Source organism: Podarcis gaigeae (assembly GCF_964106915.1).
Source record: "Podarcis gaigeae genome assembly, chromosome: 16".
Classification (NCBI taxonomy): Eukaryota; Metazoa; Chordata; class Lepidosauria; order Squamata; family Lacertidae; genus Podarcis; species Podarcis gaigeae.
This window is the reverse complement of record NC_139693.1, coordinates 35,457,220-35,479,068: the sequence shown is the minus strand read 5'-3', so window position 1 is coordinate 35,479,068 and position 21,849 is coordinate 35,457,220. Positions and strand designations below refer to the sequence as shown.

Sequence of the window (21,849 nt, the reverse complement as noted above, 5' to 3'; positions counted from 1 at the left end):
GTGGGGATTTGAACCGCCGACCGCCTGATCAGCAAGCCCAAGAGGTTCAGTGGTTTGGACCACAGCGCCACCCATGCCCCTCTTGGGTATTTTAACCTGGATTTGATACATGAGCAAATATTAATGTCTCGCTGATCTGTAGAAAAGACTCTATGACCTGAAAATAGAAACAATGCATGTACTTTCATAATCCAAGGAAATCTTTAATAAAAATGATTTTTGAAAAGAAGAAATAAGACTATGAGGCTGGCAGGAAGACCTGCCCATGAGGTGAGCTGAGGCAGCTCCTTCGGCCTATGGAATGCCAAGAGGCACTGTACCCATGTGTGCCCTGCCCACCCCACCACCTCCACTGCTGGCAGAGAAGCGTTGTCGGCAACAATGGCAGCTTCCGGCAAGATGTTGCTGAAATCTTATGAGATCTTACAAAAATCTTGCTGAACGGGATCTCACCAAAAACTTGTGAGATCTCACAAAACGCACAAGAGTTCAGCAGAACCCACCACTGCCAGTGTAGTGTAGTGGTTAAGAGCGGTGGACTCGTAATCTGGTGAACCGGATTCGATTCCCCGCTCCTCCACCTGCAGCTGGTGAGTGACCTTGGGCCAGTCACACTTCTCTGAAGTCTCTCAGCCTCATTCACCTCACAGAGTGTTTGTTGTGGGGGAGGAAGGAAAAGGAGAATGTAAGCCGCTTTGAGACTCCTTAGCTAGTGATAAAGCGGGATATCAAATCCAAACTGTTCTTGTTCTTGTTGTTGTTGCCCCGCAGGTGTTGCCATGCAACTCGAGTAAGCAAGGAGGAGGAAGAGGAGGCAGGGCAATGGGGGCACCTTCTTGTTTTGCCTCAGGTGGGATTGGCCACCCCCAGTTGGGTGGGCTTCAGCTCCAACCATCCCAGACCAGGAATGGGGAATCTGTGTCCCTTCAGAGCTTGTTGGACTGCAGCTCCCATCATGGTCCAGAATGGTAGGATTTGGAGCCCAGCACCTGAAGGTCAAAAGGTTCCTCATCCCTGTCCCAGATCATCAGCAGTGCTGTGGTTACTGTAATTCTGGATTGCAAGCCCAGACCTGCCACCCAACCACATTTGGAGGAGCACAGTTTCCTGATGTATGGAGAAGGAAGCCCACAACACAGCAATGTCAGAAGACAATGTCTGTTGCTGCTCACCTCCCATCTCATTCCTCCTAGGCCATCAGTAGGCAATCCTGCTCAGTAATCAGCATTCCTGCTCACCCAGAAGCCCTGGAAAAGGCAGTTGACTGTGGAAGGGCAAAGGTCAGAGACTCTGCCTAGGTGATCTGGCACCTCATCAAAACCCCATCATTTCTGATGTATTTATGGTGCAATCCTATTTGTGCCTCCTCCAAAGATCTGCATATCCCATTGAGTTCAAGCAGACACACTCCCAGGTAAGGGCGTATAGGATTTGCAGCTTCCCCATGTGATTTTATTGTGAATCTATTTTTGCAATCAAATTATTCTTATTACTGTTTGTATCATGATTATTCATGACTAAGTGCTATTAAATACAATTATCACCACACTGATGAGACAGAATTACTGTAATTATATTTGATTACACAATGGTTCTTTCCTACTATCAAAAGAAGAAAAAAGAAATATTATAATTTGTGTTAGTAGTAGTAGTAAGAGCAGCATTTTGAAATTGTAATCAGGGCTTGTAGTTGAAAGAAAAATGAATATTTACTGCTGCAGCAGATTAATATTAAATGATTAGGATACACAGGGTGGAAACCAAATTTTCATGTATATTTGAACTATATTTGAACTAGGAGTATTATCATTTAGTATTATTATTTAATTATAATTGGATTTGCTAAAGTCATATAACTTAACTTACTTCCAACTATGCTTGGAATCACAGCCTCAGCTGCAGGTAAGTACCATTGAATAGAATGGGACATACTTCCAAGTCAACATGGCTGGCGAGGAGATTTACGTCACATTGAAGTCAATGGAAGATGGCTGCCACTCTCACCTGAGAACCAAGGGGTGAGAGAATCTTCAAATTTTTCCCACATATAAGCTTGGTGCATTTAATGGTACTTGCCATAAATGGGACGTGGGTGGCGCTGTGGGTTAAACCACAGAGCCTAGGACTTGCCGATCAGAAGGTCAGCGGCTCAAATCCCTGTGATGGGGTGAGCTCCCGTTGCTCGGTCCCTGCTCCTGCCAACCTAGCAGTTTGAAAGCACATCAAAGTGCAAGTAGATAAATAGGTACCACTCTGGCGGGAAGGTAAACGGTGTTTCCGTGTACTGCTCTGGTTCGCCAGAAGCGGCTTAGTCATGCTGGCCACATGACCCAGAAGCTGTATGCCAGCTCCCTCGGCCAATAAAGCAAGATGAGCGCCACAACCCCAGAGTCGGCCACGACTGGAGCTAATGGGCAGGGGTCCCTTTACCTTTTTACCTTTACATTACAATAGTCACAATACTGAACAATATCAAGTTTGGTTTCCACCATTTTATTCCTATTGTTTCGCACTGATCTGATGCAGCAAAGAAAAAAGGCTGCCCTTTTTATTGTTTCAAAACTATAATTTCGAAATTCACGACATAAGCGGGTGATGGGAGTTGTCATCCAAAACGCCTGGACGGTACTAGGTTGACAAAGACTGGGCTACAGGCAGTGCCGGATTTAGGTTTGATGAGGCCCTAAGCTACTGAAGGTAATGGGGCCCTTTATATGTCCAATTTGTCAAAAGCTGTTTGTCGCTGTTTTTTTGTGCTGAATATATCCTATATGGTAATTTATGGAGCTAATAGGTATCTAAAGCCATTTGCACATGCAAAATGTAGGCACCCTATATATAGAAATGAGCAAACCAGTGATATTTGAGGGAGCAGGCTAGCAGGCGGGGCCCATTACTTACACCATAGGAGTCTACACAGCACAAAACACTGTTGCTGTATGTAGGTTTTATTTTATTTGTTTTTTATCTTATTGTCAGGGGACTGCCTTCAGAACAGGGGAGGGACGCAGGGGGGCATTGGGATACAGAGAGCCTCTGAAACCTCTGAGGAGCAGTTCCTCTTCCAGCGGTGGGAAAAGCCACACCTCCAGTGGAGAAGAGAGGGAAGGGGCCAGCCAAGCAAGGAAAGGGCTCGAGGATGCTGCTGAGAGCCCCAGCGCTTCACCTCGCTGGGCTGGCCAGGAGGGACGCGAGCCACTTCCATTGCCCACCTTGTGCAGAGGGGTGAAACGCAAGGAAGGGAGGCGGAGGCTTGGGGTGCCGAAGTTCTTATGTTGGGGGAGAAGCCGGAAGAGGCCACTCCCAGATTCTGCAAGTGACTAAGACGGCCATGAACTTTGTAGATCTGCACTGTAAATAGTTTGCACAATAAACCCTCTAAATGACAGGTCGGAGTTCTGCCTGGTTACTCACGAGCAACCACCATCAGCATCTGACACTTATATTTTGGAAATATACATCCAGGTCTTTTTTTCTTTAAATTTGTTTGGGGCCCCCAAGAGAGCAGGGCCCTAAGCTATAGCTTGTTTAGCTTATACTAAACTGGCAACAGGGACTTCTGTCAAAGCAGGTACAAGAAGAATGCCCCTCATAATAAGTTCATTAAGCCCAGCACCTAAAATTACCCAAACGGGTCCCTCTACTTTCTGCCAGGCACAGGGAAGCGAGTGATGGTAGATGAGCCCCTTGTGGGACCTCTGGAGCAGCAGCTGCTTCCCAGCATATAATTTGCTCCGCGGTCGAAGGCTACTTTGTAAGCATCGATTGTAATCAGAACAGAACATGTTTCACAGCTTTCAGGTTTACTGACCACTTGTTCAAGGACTTAAGCTTTGCGTGCTTCTCCACGCCAGGTAGCTGAACACAGAAATCAATTGACAGGAGCCATGAACTACCTGGACCTCTAGAGCAGCTGGAGGGAAATATGCTCTCTTCCTCCAGAAATATGAAGATATGTTTGTTTATTGCTTTTCCAGAGAGAGAAAGAGAAGGCTGCTGAGTGCAAATCATAGCTTTCTCTCCTAAGTTGTATATCTGAAGTCTACCTACTTAATAGAAATTTTGTCTTAAAATGAAAGAGAATCTACCCCATTGAAACTGTATAAGATGCATTATTGTGGGGTTATGTTGCACATAAAAAACATTTCACTTAATAATGCCTCACATTTTCTTAATGCTAATAACCTGAGCGAAGAGAAGGAAGTTAAAGCTGTTGCTTTTCTTTTCATTTCTTGAGGGGTTAAAAAAAAAAGTACAGTACAGTGGTACCTCGGGTTAAGAACTTAATTCATTCCTGAGGTCCGTTCTTAACCTGAAGCACCACTTTAGCTAATGGGGCCTCCCACTGCCACCGCACCACCGCCACTTGATTTCTGTTTTCATCCTGAAGCAAAGTTCTTAACCCGAGGTACTATTTCTGGGTTAGCGGAGTCTGTAACCTGAAGTGTATGTAACCCTAGGTACCACTGTATGTCTTTTTGTGACTAATTATGTACCATGCTCAAACCAACATAAGTTTTATTGTCCTAGGTTAATCTGGCTTTGTTCCTAACACAAACTTTATTGTTATTTCACCAAATGAGAAATCAAAACTATCAGTACAATAAAGGGTCATTAACCTATTCTATTTTTTTGGAGAGGTTTTTTTTTGGGGGGGAAGGAGACAAAATTCTGAGTCATCTTGCATGCCATGCTTCTGGCTGTTTTACTCATGTGTAAAATGTGGTTTTGAAAAACAGTTGCAAGATAACGAAAATTTGGGAAATGTTATATAGAAAAAGAAAAACGCGTCTGTGGGTTGCCATTTTTATGGAATTACCCAGATCCTAAGGCAGCAATATCCACAGGAGCAGCAGATCCCAATGTAGATCTTTATTCCCCCCACCCCCAGTTCCTGATGTACATCTTCACTCACCCCTTCTTCCCTGGCAGGAAGAGGGGAGCCATTTTGGGGTTTGCCTCAGGAGCCAAAATGTCTTAGGCTGGACCTGTGTGCAGCTAGGCAAGCTGTTGGATGGTGGCTCTGAAGGCTTTCCCTGGTTTGCTGTCTTCTCTGCTTCTGTGAGATGATGAGAGGGGCCCAAGCACTGGCAAGGACCCCAAGCAGCTGGTATAGAGACAGCCAACTATGGTCTCCTGAGAAATCTCTATGTGGGACAAGAAGCTACAGTTAGAACTGGATATGGAACAACTGATTGGTTCAAAATTGGAAAAGGAGTACGACAAGGCTATATATTGTCTCGCTGCTTATTTAACTTATATGCAGTATTCATCATGCAAAAGGCTAGGCTGGATGAATCCCAAGCCGGAATTAAGATTGCCAGAAGAAACATCAACAACCTCAGATATGCAGATGACACAACCTTGATGGCAGAAAATGAGGAGGAATTAAAGAACCTTTTAATGAGGGTGAAAGAGGAGAGCGCAAAATATGGTCTGAAGCTCAACATAAAAAATGAAGATAATGGCCACTGGTCCTATCACCTCCTGGCAAATAGAAGGGGAGGAAATGGAGGCAGTGAGAGATTTTACTTTCTTGGCCTCCATGACCACTGCAGATGGTGACAGCAGTCACGAAATTAAAAGACACCTGCTTCTTGGGAGAAAAGCAATGACAAACCTAGACAGCATCTTAAAAAGCAGAGACATCACCTTGCTGACAAAGGTCCGTATAGTTAAAGCTATGGTTCTCCCAGTAGTGATGTATGGAAGTGAAAGCTGGACCATAAAGAAGGCTGAATGCCGAAGAATTGATGCTTTTAAATTATGGCGTTGCAGGAGACTCTTGAGAGTCCCATGGACTGCAAGAAGATCAAACCTATCCATTCTGAAGGAAATCAGCCCTGAGTGCTCACTGGAAGGACAGATCCTGAAGCTGAGGTTCCAGTACTTTGGACACCTCATGAGAAGACCAGACTCCCTGGAAAAGACCCTGATGTTGGGAAAGATGGAGGGCACAAGGAGAAGGGGATGACAGAGGACGAGATGGTTGGATAGTGTTCTCGAAGCTACCAGCATGAGTTTAACCAAACTGCGGGAGGCAGTGGAAGACAGGAGTGCCTGGCATGCTCTGGTCCATGGGGTCACGAAGAGTCGGACACCACTAAATGACTAAACAACAGTGGTGCAAGGTGTATGGCCCTAGCAGCTCCTCAGGACCACTTGACAGCATGGAGAGGGTCCTGCTTCGTTGTGCTCTCCAAGAAGACCCCAGACTCCATCTTTTGGGAGGGCTGAACCCTGGCACACATAGGCTCTGTTCAGACCCTGGGCCGAATCCACAAAGCCCATCAAGATCAAACACCCCCCCCCCCAAAGATCTGTTTTGTGTGCAGTTGTCCTTTTAATTCAGTCTAAATCTGAATGTAGGAGGATATTACGTGGTGGTGGTTCCAGCCCAACACAAAATGCACCTCTGTTTTTCTTTGTGTGGAAGCAGGAGACCCACTTTCAACGATTCCCCTTCCTCCCTAGCCTAACTTTGAAAGAGCAGGGTTTTTTTTAAAAAAAAAAAAATAGTTCAGCTGTCTTCCAATTCCACACATTACTACTCCTTTGTGTCACATCCTAGTGGTGCCCAGAAACTGTGTCCTCATTTAATTGTGGGATGACAATATGGCAGGGCAGGCAGAGAGAGATTTTTAAACCTGCAAAATTGTCACAACTTTAAAGTACGGCACCAGTATTAGCCACCTGTCCTTTTATTGTGGCTTTAAATAAATGTTCTTTTTTCCTCCTGGTGTGGCTTTATTTATTTTTTTAAGAGAGAGAAAAAGATGCTGTATCTTTAAATTAGGAGTCACTGAATAATGCATCTTAGGAGGCAGTGAAAAGGCTAACAGGCTGTGGAAGGGAAGGAGTTTAATCTAATTTGGTTGGAGGGTGTCTCTCTATGGTGTTGTTTTCGGGACTGTGGGAATAGAGGCGAGAGCCGGCAGCAGTGAATGGTCCCTCCAAAGCCAAAATCAGTGGGGAGTCCCTTAGCCGCCAATGATCCGAAGCCAGCCCTTGAAAAGAGGATTAAGGAGCAAGCTCAGATTTGCAATTCACACTAAGGCACCCCGTGGAACCTTTGGTAATATTTCAAACCCCATTCCAGGGAAAGCGCCCTTAAAATAATAATACTACTAATAATAAGCTGGCCAAATTGCATTAATAGACAATCTATTCATCCGTGTATGATGTGGGGTGTCTGTTTTTTGCTTTGCTTTGTAGCTGGGTTGTGTGTGTTTTCTAAAGCTTTTAATGAGTAGCGATGATACTTCAGTTCTATATGGCATTGGAGTTGCTTTTCACACACACACACACACACACACACACACACACACACACACACTTAAAACGTCCATTTCTATCTTTTCCCTTCCAGATAAAGACTCTGTTAAACACCCTAAAGTAACGTTCTTGGGAGGAATTGAGAAAATGTTTAGGATGCATCCATTGACTGAGTTCCATCTGTTTAAGTTGGGTTTATTTTCAATGAAACAAATGAACTTTATTGCCAGAATTGGTGACTAGGAGGCAGAAGAGCCAGAGGTGCCGATGTAGGTGTTGTGATTGAAATTAAAAGTGGAAGAAACAAATCCCAGCTTTCGATCACTGTTGCCTTCGTTCCATTTCCTCTCTTTGTCCTATTTTGTCTTTAAAATCAGCGTGATCCACAGGGTAGGCCTGCAATCAATGGGGCTGTGGGTGCCAGTCCCATTCAACTCGGCAGAAGAGGCACACTTAACTTTCTTCCTTGTTTCTGTATTTTGACAAGGAGAACAAATATGAAAACAAAATTACAAGGTGCTTCCTCTGGTCTTGTGTAGCAGGACAACTACATCACAGCGTCCTCAAAACATAATGGGGTTGGTGATGCAGGAGGACAGCCCTGATCCATTTGGTACTTCCTTAGAGTAAACCTGGAAAGAACCTTAATGGAATTGGCACAACAGACATTTCTTCTTCAACAGAACTACCAGGCCAGATTCAAGGTGTCGGGATATAAACGCTTCAGCAGCTTGGGACTAGTAAACTTGGAAGGATCGCTTTACCCCATATCTGCCCACTTGAACCCTTTTGCAAGTGCCTCTTAGTGTCTGTTCTGCAAGATTTTGCTCTTTCATTGTGGCAGCACCTAATCTCTGGAACTCCCTGCCTCTTGATATTATGCAGGCACAATCATTGTTCTGTTTCTGGCAGCTGCTAAAAGTTGACACAAGCCATGTAATTTTATGGTGAAGCTTTGTTTTTAAACTCTGTTGATTTTTATCTATGTTTCGGTTTAAAAGTCATCTTTTATTGCTATTTGTAACTGATGTTTCGTATCATTTTATACCAGCCACTTACGGGTTTGTTTGTTTTTAATTAAGCGGGATGTAAATGTTGTTAAAGAGAGAGAAAAAATTAAAAATACCTGTAGAATTTTTAAGCATCCCTTTCCCTATAATTGCACTGTCATCATAACCAGTGGTCTGCTTCAAAATCTGTGACAGGTTAATTGTCTTTGAACTCATCCTTCAAGTCCCTGTTTTTCCCCTGCTAAAATCACCCAGAAGAATATCTTGGGCTTCCTTTAATCACATTTTACCAAAGCATAAAACTGCAACCACCTAGCCTAGTACCTTAAATTTCCATTGAACATTACATGGATAAAGGAGCCATAACTTTGATTCCCCCCGCATTATACATATCAAAGTCTTTTATTATACTTTCACCACTGTAGATTACACCATTAAACTTGGCTGTGTTCACTTTCTGTCTTTTCTTGCTGTGAAAAGATTTAGTTACACTTCCAGTTACAATATGCAATATTCTTTGGGTTGGGGAAAGGGGTGACGCTGGACTCTTTTTGCTCCAGGAAGGGAATTTTGAGGAATCTGTGCAAAAAAAATTTCTTTGGGAGGGGGGGAGGCCGGCAGGGAGGAAGAGACTGGGGTGGCAGGAACAGCGTGGAGAGGCATATCTGTGGCCTTAGCTGGCACGTTATTTGAAATCATGTTTAATTACAAAGTTTCATTAAAAACCTTTGCTTCAAATTTTTAGAGCCCTAATAAGATTTCCATTAATTTAAAGATATCACTATTCCCACAACGGACCAAATGCTTTCTCTCTCCCTCCCACCCCCACCGACTCCCCTTTCATCCATGGTTAAATATGTAAATAAAATGTCTAAAGTCATTCTTCAAAGAAGACAAAAGGGAAAAAAGAGCCCAGGGAAAAGACAGGCATAAAATTCTTTCCCAATTCTCCATAACATTTGCCAGAGGGGGGCCGGAGACCAGCCAGGGCCGAGCAGCAGGGGTGCCTGCCTGCTCCATACAAATCCCACACTCAGGGGGTAAGAGAGAGAGGAAAAATAGGGGCTGAAAAAATAAAATATCTTTTCAGCTGGAGCCATCAAAAGAGCCTTTTCATTTATTAGTTACAGGGTTCTTTTCCAGTTGCTGATTTCTCATCGTCTTTCTGTCCTTTGGTCGGTCGGTCTGTCATCCTTTCTTCCACTCTAACATCATGTTCTATTTACTAGATTTCTGTGTCTTTTTCCACCTCCTCCTCCTCCTCAGTGCACACTCCTTTAAATGGAAGCCAATCCGAGCAAGTTGTTTGTGCTGCTGCTTTTTTCTCGCCTGAAATTTGCAGAAACTTGGTGGGAGGGAGAATGAGAGAAGGAGCAATCTAAAGAAGGGATGGAAATGTTAGCTCTAATAAACACCATCCTGAGAACAGCCCGATTTCAAACGAGGGGGGGCGGAGATCAGTTAAAAGACAGCACTCTGTCAAAGGATCGGATCCTGTGAATATTTCACATATTCCCCATTAGCTTTCGGGGGGGCAACCCATCCCCCAAGAAACCTCACAGGAGAATAGAGATTGTCCATAGTTAGGAAAAAATGGTAAGCAATCTCCGTCTTGATATATGGAGGGGAAACCCATTTTGGTATTCTTTTAATTTTAATTGAGTTTTTATTTAATAAGCAATTTTGGGTATTCTGGTGGTGGCTGCAGCATAGCGTGGCACGCTGTACATGTTTGACTTGAGTGTCATTTGGATTTCGCTTCAAGAAGGGGAGAGGGGGTCTTCTGAATGCTTCCCATCCACTGTTCCACCACCCCCAACTGAGCCGAGTGGAGGAAGATTCAGGGCGCATACCAATTCTAAGGAAAACACGCCTGGCTTAACAAAGAAGAGAAATTCTTCATTAATCCACTGCGATGCAGACTCCTTCCATACCGAATCACCAAACGGTGGCCTAGCTTCCCTGATGATCCCCCCGACTTAAAAATCAAAATTAAAGAAGCTCAAATAAATCTCAAAAGTGTCCACAGAAAAAGGTCAACAAAGGGTGCATGGCACTGGCACATGTTTATTCAGTACACTGGGAAGGACAATGTTGTCCCCTCACCCATGGCTCACTCTGGGACAGTCTCCAAAGATGGAGAATAGAAGACACCTAACCCATGGAAACAATTCTAAACTATTTACAAAATTACTTAATGTTTGACTATGTTATTTCCACTGTAGATGCATGGGGTGTTTCTTGTGGGGTGGAGGTATATGGGGAGCGTTTGCTATATTTATGTTTACAAACTGAAAAACAAAATTAAGAAGTGGAAGCCAGGAGAAGGGTGCTTCTAGTTTCCGGCTACAGTGGTACCTCAGGTTACATACGCTTCAGGTTACAGACACTTCAGGTTACAGACTCTGCTAACCCAGAAATAGTACCTCGGGTTAAGAACTTTGCTCCAGGATGAGAACAGAAATCGTGCTCTGGCGGCATGGCAGCAGCAGGAGGCCCCATTAGCTAAAGTGGGGCTTCAGGTTAAGAACAGTTTCAGGTTAAGTACGGACCTCCAGAACGAATTAAGTTCTTAACCCAAGGTACCACTGTATTGCTATTTTCAGATCAGATTCAGCCACATACCAGCAATTCTGGTTGCATGCAGGATTTGGTGCTCTTGCCCAACAAACCCTCTTCTCCTCCCCTACACTAGACTTCTCACGATTAAGGAAAGTAGTGTTGAAACGCATTGGAAAGCGAGGTGTAATAATTGCAGAGGGCAATGCCATCTCATCTTGCTGCCAGCGAATCAGAATGAATGCTCGATAAACCAGTCCTCATGTCCAACCTCCCTGGAAGCCTCGTGCAAGCAAATCAGGGACATCAATAAGGAGACTGTCTGGAAGCGACCATATTGAAAACCAGAGTCCTATAAACCAATCTAGCCATTTCCACAAGAGCTACTGAATCTACCGGGAGACCATTTAGGAAGCAAGCCAGTGTTTCAATTATAGGTGATTATATCTATATATTAAACCACTATTCATGCAGAAATACTGCCTTCATTTTCAGGAGATTTGTTTGCTTAAGAACAGGATCAGGCCAGTGGTCCATTTACTATAGCATCTTGCTAGCAGGATCTGAGCACAAGAGCCCTCCCCCCTCCTGTAGTTTCCAGCAGAGAAGCACTGCTGCCGCCAACTATTTGTATAGACGTATGTTCCATTGGAATTTGACACTTGCAGGTCTCCATAGCAGGGGTAGCCAACGTGTGCCCTCCAGGTGTTGCTGAACTGCCACTCCGATCAGCCCTCGCCATGGATCCTGCTGGCTTAGGGCTACTGGGAGTTGAAGTCCAACAGCACTGGGTGGGCCAAAGGTTCCCCATTCTCATTTTATAGACTAAAAATGTCCAGCTGCTATTGAAGCAGACAGAGATGTTGAGGCAAACTTGTTTGGATGGTGCTTCTGATCGAAAACACCCAGGCGTTTGCATAGGAGTGTGGATGTTTTTGAGTCCCGTGGAACCATTCAGCAGCGAAACGTAAGTAGCTGCCTGATAAAAGCTTCTTTGATGCTCAAAGCTCACACACAACTTTAGCAATGTTCAGCACAAGAGATCACCCTAAGTTGTATCTGTGCCTTCTCTTTTCCCATTTGAGCAATACCTTCTCTTTTTCTTTCTTTTCTCTTCTTTTCAACAACAAAAAAAAATCAATGCAGTTGAGTCTCTCTTTCCACCACTTTGGCAGATCAATTTGTAATGGCAGATTGTTAGAGATACAGAGCCGAAGAAACATAAGGAATGAATGTCCAAGCAAGGAAGCGAACTGTGTGTGCTTGTGATGATTCTGACTGGGGATATTGTACCGTTCCACAAAGGGTGTCTGCACAAAAGAGCCCAGCTCTGAAGTCCGCGTCAAAGCGGGACAATTGACTAAGGGCAGCTGGGCGCTCAGCATTTGCCACAGAAAACACCAACGTTACACCGACGTTTCATGCAGCAAACATAAGCATATGGACATTTCACCTGCAGCTTTAAACAGCTACCTGGGAAACAGTGAGGTGGCAAACCTGCCATCAGGCTGAACAACTTCATCTACAGGGAGGGACTAGCCAGAGATGGAATGACCTGGGGAGGGAATAGAAAAAAAATAGAAAGAGGGTTCTAAGTAGGGAATCCACAGCCCCTGACTAGTTTTCCCAGTTTAAAAAATTGGAAAATGCCCCTCACCAGCCCTATTTTGTCCTCTCCTTGAGCTGTTGTATTTTTTTTGTCTGGATGGTCTACCTATGTTATGGGTAGGCAGACTAAGGCCAGGGGCCAGATCCGGCCCAATCACCTTCTAAATTTGGCCTGCGGATGGTCTGGGAATCAGCATGTTTTTACATGAGTACCCAGAGGGAGGCTAGAAACAGGTATATGAGCAATTGATTGCTCTGCCCGTTTTTTGACTCTGGCCCCACCCACCACTCGCTTGTGCTCCCCCCACCACCAGAAAGTTCATCTGAAGGGAATGCGGCCCTCAGATGGAAAAAATATTCCCTGCCCCTGATCTGCATTAGAGAATTATAACTCACCCACTGTCACCCGCGTCCCTTGCACTGTTAGACTCAAGCAACTGGGGCAGCAGTAACACTCCCAGGTAACATGCAAATACATTTGCATTGCAATCTTATGCATCTTTACACAGATGTAACTGGCAAGGAGTTCAATGGGGCTCTCTCCCAGGTCAGTATCCCTAGAATTGCAGCCTAAATCTCCTCCAGGGTGGAGAAAAACAGCCCTCCTGTACCTTACAGCTTACTGGGAGGGAATTTTCCACTTTGCCGCATGATATTTTAGGGGATTTAACTTAAAGTCACATAAGCCCCGTGTGGTTCTGTTTCTGACTTTTGGTCTCTGTATGAAAGATGCTTTTGGCTCTCAGCTCACAATCAAAGCTTACATTTTGTAAACAGATGGGGCTGAAGACTCCCGGCCAACTGGATTTTTACAAGCTTCTCAGCCAGACATTTATGGCCCTGGCAATAAAATGCGCCCAACTCAATCCCCTTTTGAGCAACCACCCCCACCTCTCTTCAAGATCATCCTTCTCCTCGCCTTCCCTCCACCCCCACCCCAAAATATAAGAATTCTAAGAGGGGCTTAATTTAACACACGCAGAGCTTAGCTGTAGAGCTTGTTTCAAAACCTGTTTTCAGAGCATCTGAACTAGTGAGAACAGACAGGAGTTTCTTGTGAATGTATGAAGTGGTTCCCCCCCCCCCCTTTAACCAATTTGCAAGCAACACATTCAAACTTATCTGAGGCACGGGCAGATGGAAATGCTTCAGTCCATTGGCAAGGGTGTGATTTTGATCCAGAATTAATCTCAAGCATCTCATATTTTGGAAAGCAAGACCATTATTAGGTCTTCATTTCAGGCAAGGTTTGCAAGGACTGGACCTGTTTTACAGTGGCAGGGTTAAGCCCTGGAACGTAAAACAAGGTTGAGGAGGCCCAGAGTACGTTTCCTACTCACTTAGGCAGCACCTCTCACTTCAGAACTTATTAGGAAATCAGACTGTGCCCCATATTCTTAAAGTTGCATGTGCTATTGGTTTCTAGCCTCGACACTGGGACTCACCTGATGCAACTTTGTAGTTAGGAAGTTAACTGCTTCGGATTTCATCTTCACTAGGATAGTGAACCCCCTGAGCTACTTGCACCCAGCCTCAACATTCCCATCTGCAATATGGGAATAATAATTATGACCTCCCGTATATGGTTGTTGTAGGCAATGGAAAAGGGTTGTGCATGTTATTTCAACTGCCTTGTTTTTGTAACTCAGTCTTCTTAGGTACGGAGTGGTTGTTTTTAATATGCTATTAATTGTGATATTACATCAAGATTTTTTTCAAGGTCATCTACAAAATCTCTCCAAAAGGCAAAACAGAAACAGTGATTGATCAAGAGCAGGGTACTAGTGACAGGGCCTTTGCAGTGGTAGCCTCATACTTGTGATATATGTTTCAGCTTCATTCTGTTTTTTAAACAGGACTTGAAAAGCCATTAATTTTGACCTAAGTTTAGCTGAGAGGTTGTGCTTAATTTTTTTAAAATGGTTTATACAGCAGCTGGTTCTAAAATTGCCTCTTCCATATTCTGAAATTTGGTTTTGTATTGAATGCTGTACCAGGCTGTGAAGTGGTTCTTAACTTCTGTTTTATTAGGAATAGACTGCTTCCATTTTATGCTTTATTTCTGCATGTGAGTCACTTGGGGGAGGCGGAGTTTTGCCCTGAAAGGGGACATCAAATGTGTGTGTGTGTGTGTGTGTGTGTGTGTGTGTGTGTGTAATCTCTTTTTAAAATCCTTAGAACCCCCTGCAAAAAAGGCCAGTAATATTGACCCCATATTGCAGAATGGGAATACTGAGGCCAAGAGAGAGAGATTGGCTTGCCTCAGTCCACAAGGTGAGTTTCTGTTTGATGATATTTGAACCAGAGGCTTCCTGCCTGACAGTCTCTCCTATACTCCAGTAGCCTTCACAGGTGGTAATTATGGAGTAAGTCATTGATTTTGTTCATTTCACATAAACCATCCTCATGTCGCACTGAAACAAAGTCTAAGGACCTGGAACCACACTAAGCCCATAAGCACAGAGAGTGTTTTTGTGCTCATATCCTGCTTACAGGCTTCCCAGAGGCTTCAGGTTGGCACATGTGAGTTCTGGGCTAGATGGGCCATTGGCCCGATACAGGAGATAGACCATTTTTATATTTTTCCCTTTTATGCCTCACCATGCTTCAGTCCCCACTGTGGTCTTCCTGTGTCAGATTTTATACTGTATTCTCCTTGGGGCACAGACCTTCTTTAAAGTGCCCTACCCACTGATGGCACTCTATCTCTAATTAGATTAACAAGATAATAATAGAATATGGCAAACTCTACATCCTTTTGTAGCCAAAGCAGTACCAATCTTAGAACTGTGGGAGTGGGGATTCAAAAGTTTGCAGAAGTACAAAAGGGGAGGGGAACCATTGATGGGGGGGAAATACCCCCAAATGTGGACTGAGTATGTTCAGTGGCTACAGAAGGCTGGGAGAGAGGATGAAAACCTGGCAGGCTGGAATGGAGTAGCCTGAAAAGGGGCCTGGCTGGCCATGAACACAGCAACCAGGTCCCATTTGTAAAAGAATAAAAATAAAACGATTATAACCTCAAGGAACAATTGTGTGTCATTCCAAAGAAGTTGGATTTCCTCCCCAATCCGTTTTAAAAATTAAGAAAGGTTAAGAGACGTGACATAGATGTTCGAGAGAGGAATTGCCCACTCAGCCACGAAACTCCCCGGAAGGCTGTTGGCCAGTCACTATCTCCCAGCGTACCCTACATCGAAAGAATGTTGTATGGATAAAAGGGGGGGCGCGAGAACCATGCACCCCCTTTCGAACTCCTGAACAACAAAATATGAGTCTGAGGTTTCAAAAGCAGCTTAAAAAACCCCAACCAGAAACTTTTTTGTTACAACAAATGAGGAGAAACAGAAGTACGACTAGACGGGGAGGAGAGGCAGAGAGAGTATGAAAAGTTTCAAGAGAGCAAGAGAGAGATCGATGGTGGGGGAGATGTTTAAGAGAGGAGAGACGAAAAAGAAACTTTAAAAACATCGGCACTGATCGAGGGAGGACCTCCAGGGTCTTTCCAGCGGTTCTCCCCCCGCGCACCCCGCTTTTCTTTTGAAAGGCGTTCCGAATGATTGGAAAGTAATCACCGTGTCAGTTTCACCTTTTCTCATGCAAAGTGAGTGTCGCAGGGAAGGCGGATCCTAGGCTGTGTGTGTGTGGTGTGTGCGCGCGCGTGAGAGAGAGTATCCTGGGCTGTAAACGCCTCCTCCAAACACAGCTGCTGCAAACCCCAGGAGTTAGTCTTCTGAGAAAGAGAGAGAGAGAGAGAGCGGGCGCTTTTACGCACGCATCTCTGCGCCCCGCCGACCTCTCGCTTTGGGTGGAAGGGGGAAATATCCGACCCAGGGACGGTGCGCGTGTATTGCGGAAGGAGTTCTGCGCGCTCCCCCCGCCAACCCCAGCCAACAAGCTCTCCTCGCCACGGCGCTTCAGAGCTCGCCTTCTCGTTGCAATCGGATCTGCCTCCTCCCCGCCTCTCGTCGGCGCGCAAAGCCCGCCTCCTGGGGGAAGGAGGGAGGGGAGCGAGCGAGCGAAAAGTGTGGAGAGGTGGGATCGTCCGAGGCACAAATCGGAGAGAGAGAGGAGAGAGAGGAAGAAGCTACAGACCGAGGAGAAAGAGGAGCTTCCACGCCGCTTTGGGGACATGTGTGCGCTGGAGGTGCAGTGATCGCTGGGATTTCCTCTTTTTTCCTTTCCGTTTGAACAAGGAACTTTGCAAGCAAGGGGGCACCCACCGTTCCTGCGATCGTGGTCGGAGGAGATGGAAGAAAGAACGCCTGTCGCCAAGAGACCCCTTGCAAGGACTTAAAAAGAAACGGCAAGCCCCCGCAACTTAAGCTTTCTCTCCTTGGTGCCGTAAGTTTGGTTGCGGAGGGAGTGGGAAGGGCTGAAACTGCGAGAGGGTCCTTCTCTCCCGAATCTTGCCTTCTCCCCGGCGCCGCCACCGCTTTTGCCCTATGGAGTTCGGAAACTGACCAGGATGGACTTTGGCCGGAAGACCTCCGCTGTTCGGATGCGAAGCTCTTAACCGGAGTTGAAAGGCGCTATTTGGCTTTCTTTTAGGGTGGGAGGGTGAGAAGGGGCTGCTATGCTGCTGCCCCACGTCGAGTGGATCGGGCCTGTCCCCTTCTGGGGGGGCTCCTGGCGAAAGTTGGGAGCGACGGTGGCCGGAGAAGGGGTTTCGGAAGAGCTGGTTTGACACCAGCCGCCGCCGCCAACAGAAGCAACCTTCTTCCAGGCATTTTCCGAGACGCGGAAGCCAGGAACGCGGTGGGTCGTGGCGCAGCGTCGGCCAGCATGGGCGCAGCGCGGAGGAACTCCCGACGGACCCTGGGCATTGTCTTGCACCTGGTCTGCTCCTGCTTCGGCATCAGCTCCATCGACATCGACCGGGCCGGGGACGGGAGGTGCCAGCCCATCGAGATCCCCATGTGCAAGGACATCGGCTACAACATGACTCGGATGCCCAACCTGATGGGGCACGAGGACCAGCGCGAAGCAGCCATTCAGCTCCACGAGTTTGCCCCCCTGGTGGAGTACGGCTGCCACGGGCACCTCAAGTTCTTCCTCTGCTCCCTCTACGCCCCCATGTGCACGGAACAGGTCTCCACGCCCATCCCCGCTTGCCGGGTGATGTGTGAACAGGCCCGCTTCAAGTGCTCGCCCATCATGGAACAGTTCACCTTCAAGTGGCCCGACTCCCTGGACTGCAGCAAGCTGCCCAACAAGAACGACCCCAACTACCTATGCATGGAAGCACCCAACAACGGCTCCGAGGAGCCACCCAGGGGCTCCAGCATCCTGCCCCCCATGTTCCGGCCCCAGAGGCCCCAGAGCGCCAGCCACGACCTGCAGCAGCAGCACAAGGACGGCCTGGGGAGGGCCACTTGCGAGAACCCCGGCAAGTTCCACCACGTGGAGAAGAGCGCTTCCTGTGCCCCTCTCTGCACCGCCGGGGTCGACGTCTACTGGAGCCGCCATGACAAGCAGTTTGCTGTCATCTGGATCGCTGTCTGGTCCATCCTCTGTTTCTTCTCCAGCGCTTTCACTGTCCTCACCTTCCTGATAGACCCCCAGCGCTTCAAGTATCCCGAAAGGCCCATCATCTTCTTGTCCATGTGCTACTGCGTCTACTCGGTGGGGTACATCATCCGCCTCTTCTCTGGTGCCGAGAGCATTGCCTGCGACCGCGACAGTGGACAACTCTACGTCATCCAGGAGGGCTTGGAGAGCACCGGGTGCACTCTTGTCTTCCTTGTGCTCTATTACTTTGGCATGGCCAGCTCCTTGTGGTGGGTGATCTTGACATTGACTTGGTTCCTGGCCGCTGGGAAGAAATGGGGCCATGAGGCCATTGAAGCCAACAGTAGCTACTTCCACCTGGCAGCCTGGGCCATCCCGGCCGTGAAGACTATCATGATCTTGGTGATGCGGAGGGTGGCTGGGGATGAGCTGACAGGCTTATGCTACGTGGGGAGCATGGATGTGAATGCCTTGACCGGATTTGTGCTGGTCCCTCTGGCTTGCTACCTAATCATAGGCACCTCCTTCATCCTCTCTGGCTTTGTAGCCCTGTTCCACATCAGGAGGGTGATGAAAACTGGTGGGGAAAACACGGACAAGCTGGAGAAACTCATGGTCAGGATTGGGGTCTTCTCAGTCTTGTATACGGTGCCAGCTACCTGTGTCATTGCTTGCTATTTTTATGAGAGGCTGAACATGGATTACTGGAAGGTCTTGGCCATGCAACAGAAGTGCAAGGTGAACAACCAGACCAAACACCTGGACTGCTCAATGAGCCACTCTATCCCGGTGGTGGAGATTTTCATGGTCAAAGTCTTCATGTTGCTGGTTGTGGGGATTACCAGCGGCATGTGGATCTGGACCTCCAAGACCTTCCAGTCCTGGCAAAGTGTTTGCAGCCGGAGGCTAAAGAAGAGGACTCGGAGAAAACCAGCCAGCGTGATTGCAAGTAGCGGACTTTACAAGAAGCCCCAGCACTTGCCCAAAGCCCATCATGCAAAATACGAGTCGGCTTTGCAACCCCCTACCTGTGTGTGAGCAGAATGTATAATAATATTAGTAATAATAATAATAATAATTTAAAAAAGAACAGCCATGGAGTGACCCTATTTTGAAAGACTCACATGCACTCACAATAGTGCTCGGAACTAAAGATTAACAATAATAATGAATAAAAAAAATTCTTTTTAACAGTGCTTTTGTCAGATAGACAAAATAGCCAGTGAAGGGGTAAAACTGAAATGTTGAAAGTCAAGATATGGGGGATAAAACAAGGGTGAACATGCTTAGGGAAAAGTTTTTAGTGCAAGGAAAACTGATGGTCCCTTATTAAAAAAGAAAACTAATTTGTTTTTAATGGTTTGGGTTTTTTTCAGCCCTCCTGAGTTAAAAGCCATGTGTAATGATTTGTATGTATACTGAAAATTCATTTGCGTTTAGATTTCTAACTAGGTAGAGTTAGAATTTATAGAGCAATGGTTTTTTGTTTTGTTTTTTGGATTTTTTTAAGAGCTTGAAGGAGAATTGTCTCCTTTTAGGTAACCAGCCCTTTGAGAGTAGCTTTTGTTCAATCGGCACATTGTCTTTTGAAAACAACTTCTGTTCTAACTTTTAAGAAATCCTTTTACCAAACTCTTCTCATCCTACCTACTAGGCATGGAGTTTCTAAAAACAGGTTCAATGCGAAAAGCTCACCCCTGCTCAGTTGCTTTAAAAAGTCCTCTGTCTGACCCAAACTTAGTAAAAAATTATGTGCAATACAGGTTCCTACCCCCACCCGCACCCTGCTGCCACACACACAAAATCCTTGCCAGGACATGAAAGGAGAAACAAGTATTTTGCTGTACATAAAGGCAACAAAAGCGATCTCTAAACAAAAGAACGAAGGGGTCTAGTCCTTAGAAACCCTTTAGTGTTACTTTTTTGTGGCTTTTTAATGGAAATCAGACACGTTTGGACTGATTTGTGGAAAAAGAAAAAGTGGGGAGGGTATCAATTGCAAAGGATCCAGAAGGGCTTATTGACTCTTTCTATTGTTAAACAAATTTGGATGCTGAATAGATCAAGAAGCACTAGATTATTTTTTATTTTGTCTCTTTGTTGCATTTGAGAGGCATAAACTTGTTTGTGGTGTGTGTGCGTGTATCGGAGAGAGAGGTGGAGAAAGTGTATGTATATATTATATATATATTTGTAATATACAATTATTTTTTATGCCCTGTTATTTTATTAAATAATAATAATAAAATGTGGCCTTTAGTTTGATGATAATGTGTGTCCTTAGCATTCTGTGTTGATGGGGTTTTGCAGCAAATAAAAGAGGTTCGTGGGGGGCGTTTTGCGAACACCATTTAATGTGAAGAGATGCTTCAAAAGACCCTGTTAATTTATCTCATTCAAGGCCGAGTTGTGGGAGGGGAACATTTTATTTCCCAAACACCGAATTCTTTCCTCCTCTTGCTCCTTCCCCAAGACATGCATTGCTAGGGTATGTAAGGAATTAGGTTATGTGAAGGGACAAATTATCCATTCTGGTTGTAAGTCCATTTGGGAATGGAGGAGATTCCAAATGCAGAGATGGTGCCCTCCAGATGTTGGTAGACTAAAGCTCCAATCAGCCCTAGCCTGAGTGGCCAATGGCCAGGGATGATGATGGGAATTGTGGTTCACCAACACCTGGCGTGCTCCACATTGGCCATCCCTAGTGTGGTGGTTAAAGCCGTGGTTTCCAAACTGAGTTCTGGGTGGGGACCATCAGAAGCTTGCCAGAGGTTTCGAAATGCGAAGACTGACCACTATTGTGCAAACATGTCCATTGCTACCCATCTTTCCCTTCAGTGTTCAGCCACAGGTGAATCTTGGGGACCCCTAAGCCACTGATCTGCATCTTAGGAACATGGGAAGCTTCCTTATATTGAGTCTTGCTCAACATGCTTTACATGTGCTGGCAGGGCTCTCCATGGCTTCAGGTAGGAGTCTCTCTCAGCCCTTCCTGGGGCTGCCAGGAATTAAACCAGAGGCCTCCTTCATCAAGAGCAGATTCTTTGTGATGGAGCTATGACCTTTCTCATACTTCCACCCCAAGCATCTGGGTCCCAGTGCTGGTTTGCAGACTGACCTCTAACATCCCATCAGTGGTTCTACTGCCATGCAAATATATTGGCCCAAAACTCTAATAAATAAAATGTGCCTGAAAAGTTCTTCAGGTGGGCCAAAAAAGATAAGAGCAGTTCTCTGTTCTTTCTCCTCACCCTCTGGAATCAGAAAGAGAGGAGTTTGTTTGCATTTTCAACTCTTTTAAGTTTTAAGTGCTGTGTTCCCATTTCTAGTTCTGGAGGGAGAAAAGTCTTCTACATACTTAATTCATTGGTGACACAATGCACATCATCTTCAGTTTGACTAACTTTCTTAAGCAGATGTGGGGAACTTTGGCCTGCTTGAGGTAACCAAACTACAGCTCCTACCATCCTCCGACAGTCTGGATAAATCTGCATTTGTGCAAATGTATGACATGCCATGTCTCTAAAGTACCCCAGATGTGAGGCAGCAACAAGGCTACCTAACAAAAACTCTGGGAGCTCAATGGCAGAGCAGCTGTTTCGCATGCAGAAGGTGGCCTGGCTCCATCCCCAGGCAATTCTGCAGGCAGGGCTGGGAGTGCCTCCTGTCTGAAACCTTGGAAAGCCCTTGCCAGTCCATGTTTATACAGTACTGAACTGGATGGACAAAGATTTAGATGTTGCTATTTAAGGGGAAGAGCCATAGCTCAGTGGGAAAGTGTCAGATCTGGGAGGCCAGAGTTCAAATTCCCCACACGGCCATGAAGTTCACTTGGAGACCTTGGGCCGTCTCTGCTTCTCAGACGAACCTACCTCACAGATCTGTT

General features: G+C 45.9%; 1 protein-coding gene across 1 annotated transcript; it reads left to right on the top strand.

The window, feature by feature from the left end:
- Positions 1-16,115: 16,115 nt before the first annotated feature.
- Positions 16,116-20,234, top strand: FZD10 (frizzled class receptor 10). Its single transcript, XM_083715472.1, has one exon. The coding sequence runs from the start codon at positions 17,238-17,240 to the stop codon at positions 18,999-19,001; it is 1,764 nt and encodes a 587-aa protein (XP_083571598.1). The 5' UTR covers positions 16,116-17,237; the 3' UTR covers positions 19,002-20,234.
- The last annotated feature ends 1,615 nt before the right edge of the window (positions 20,235-21,849 follow it).

Excerpts from the sequence above, each read along its gene's own strand:
- FZD10 (XM_083715472.1), top strand. The coding sequence starts at position 17,238 with ATGGGCGCAGCGCGGAGGAACTCCCGACGGACCCTGGGCATTGTCTTG.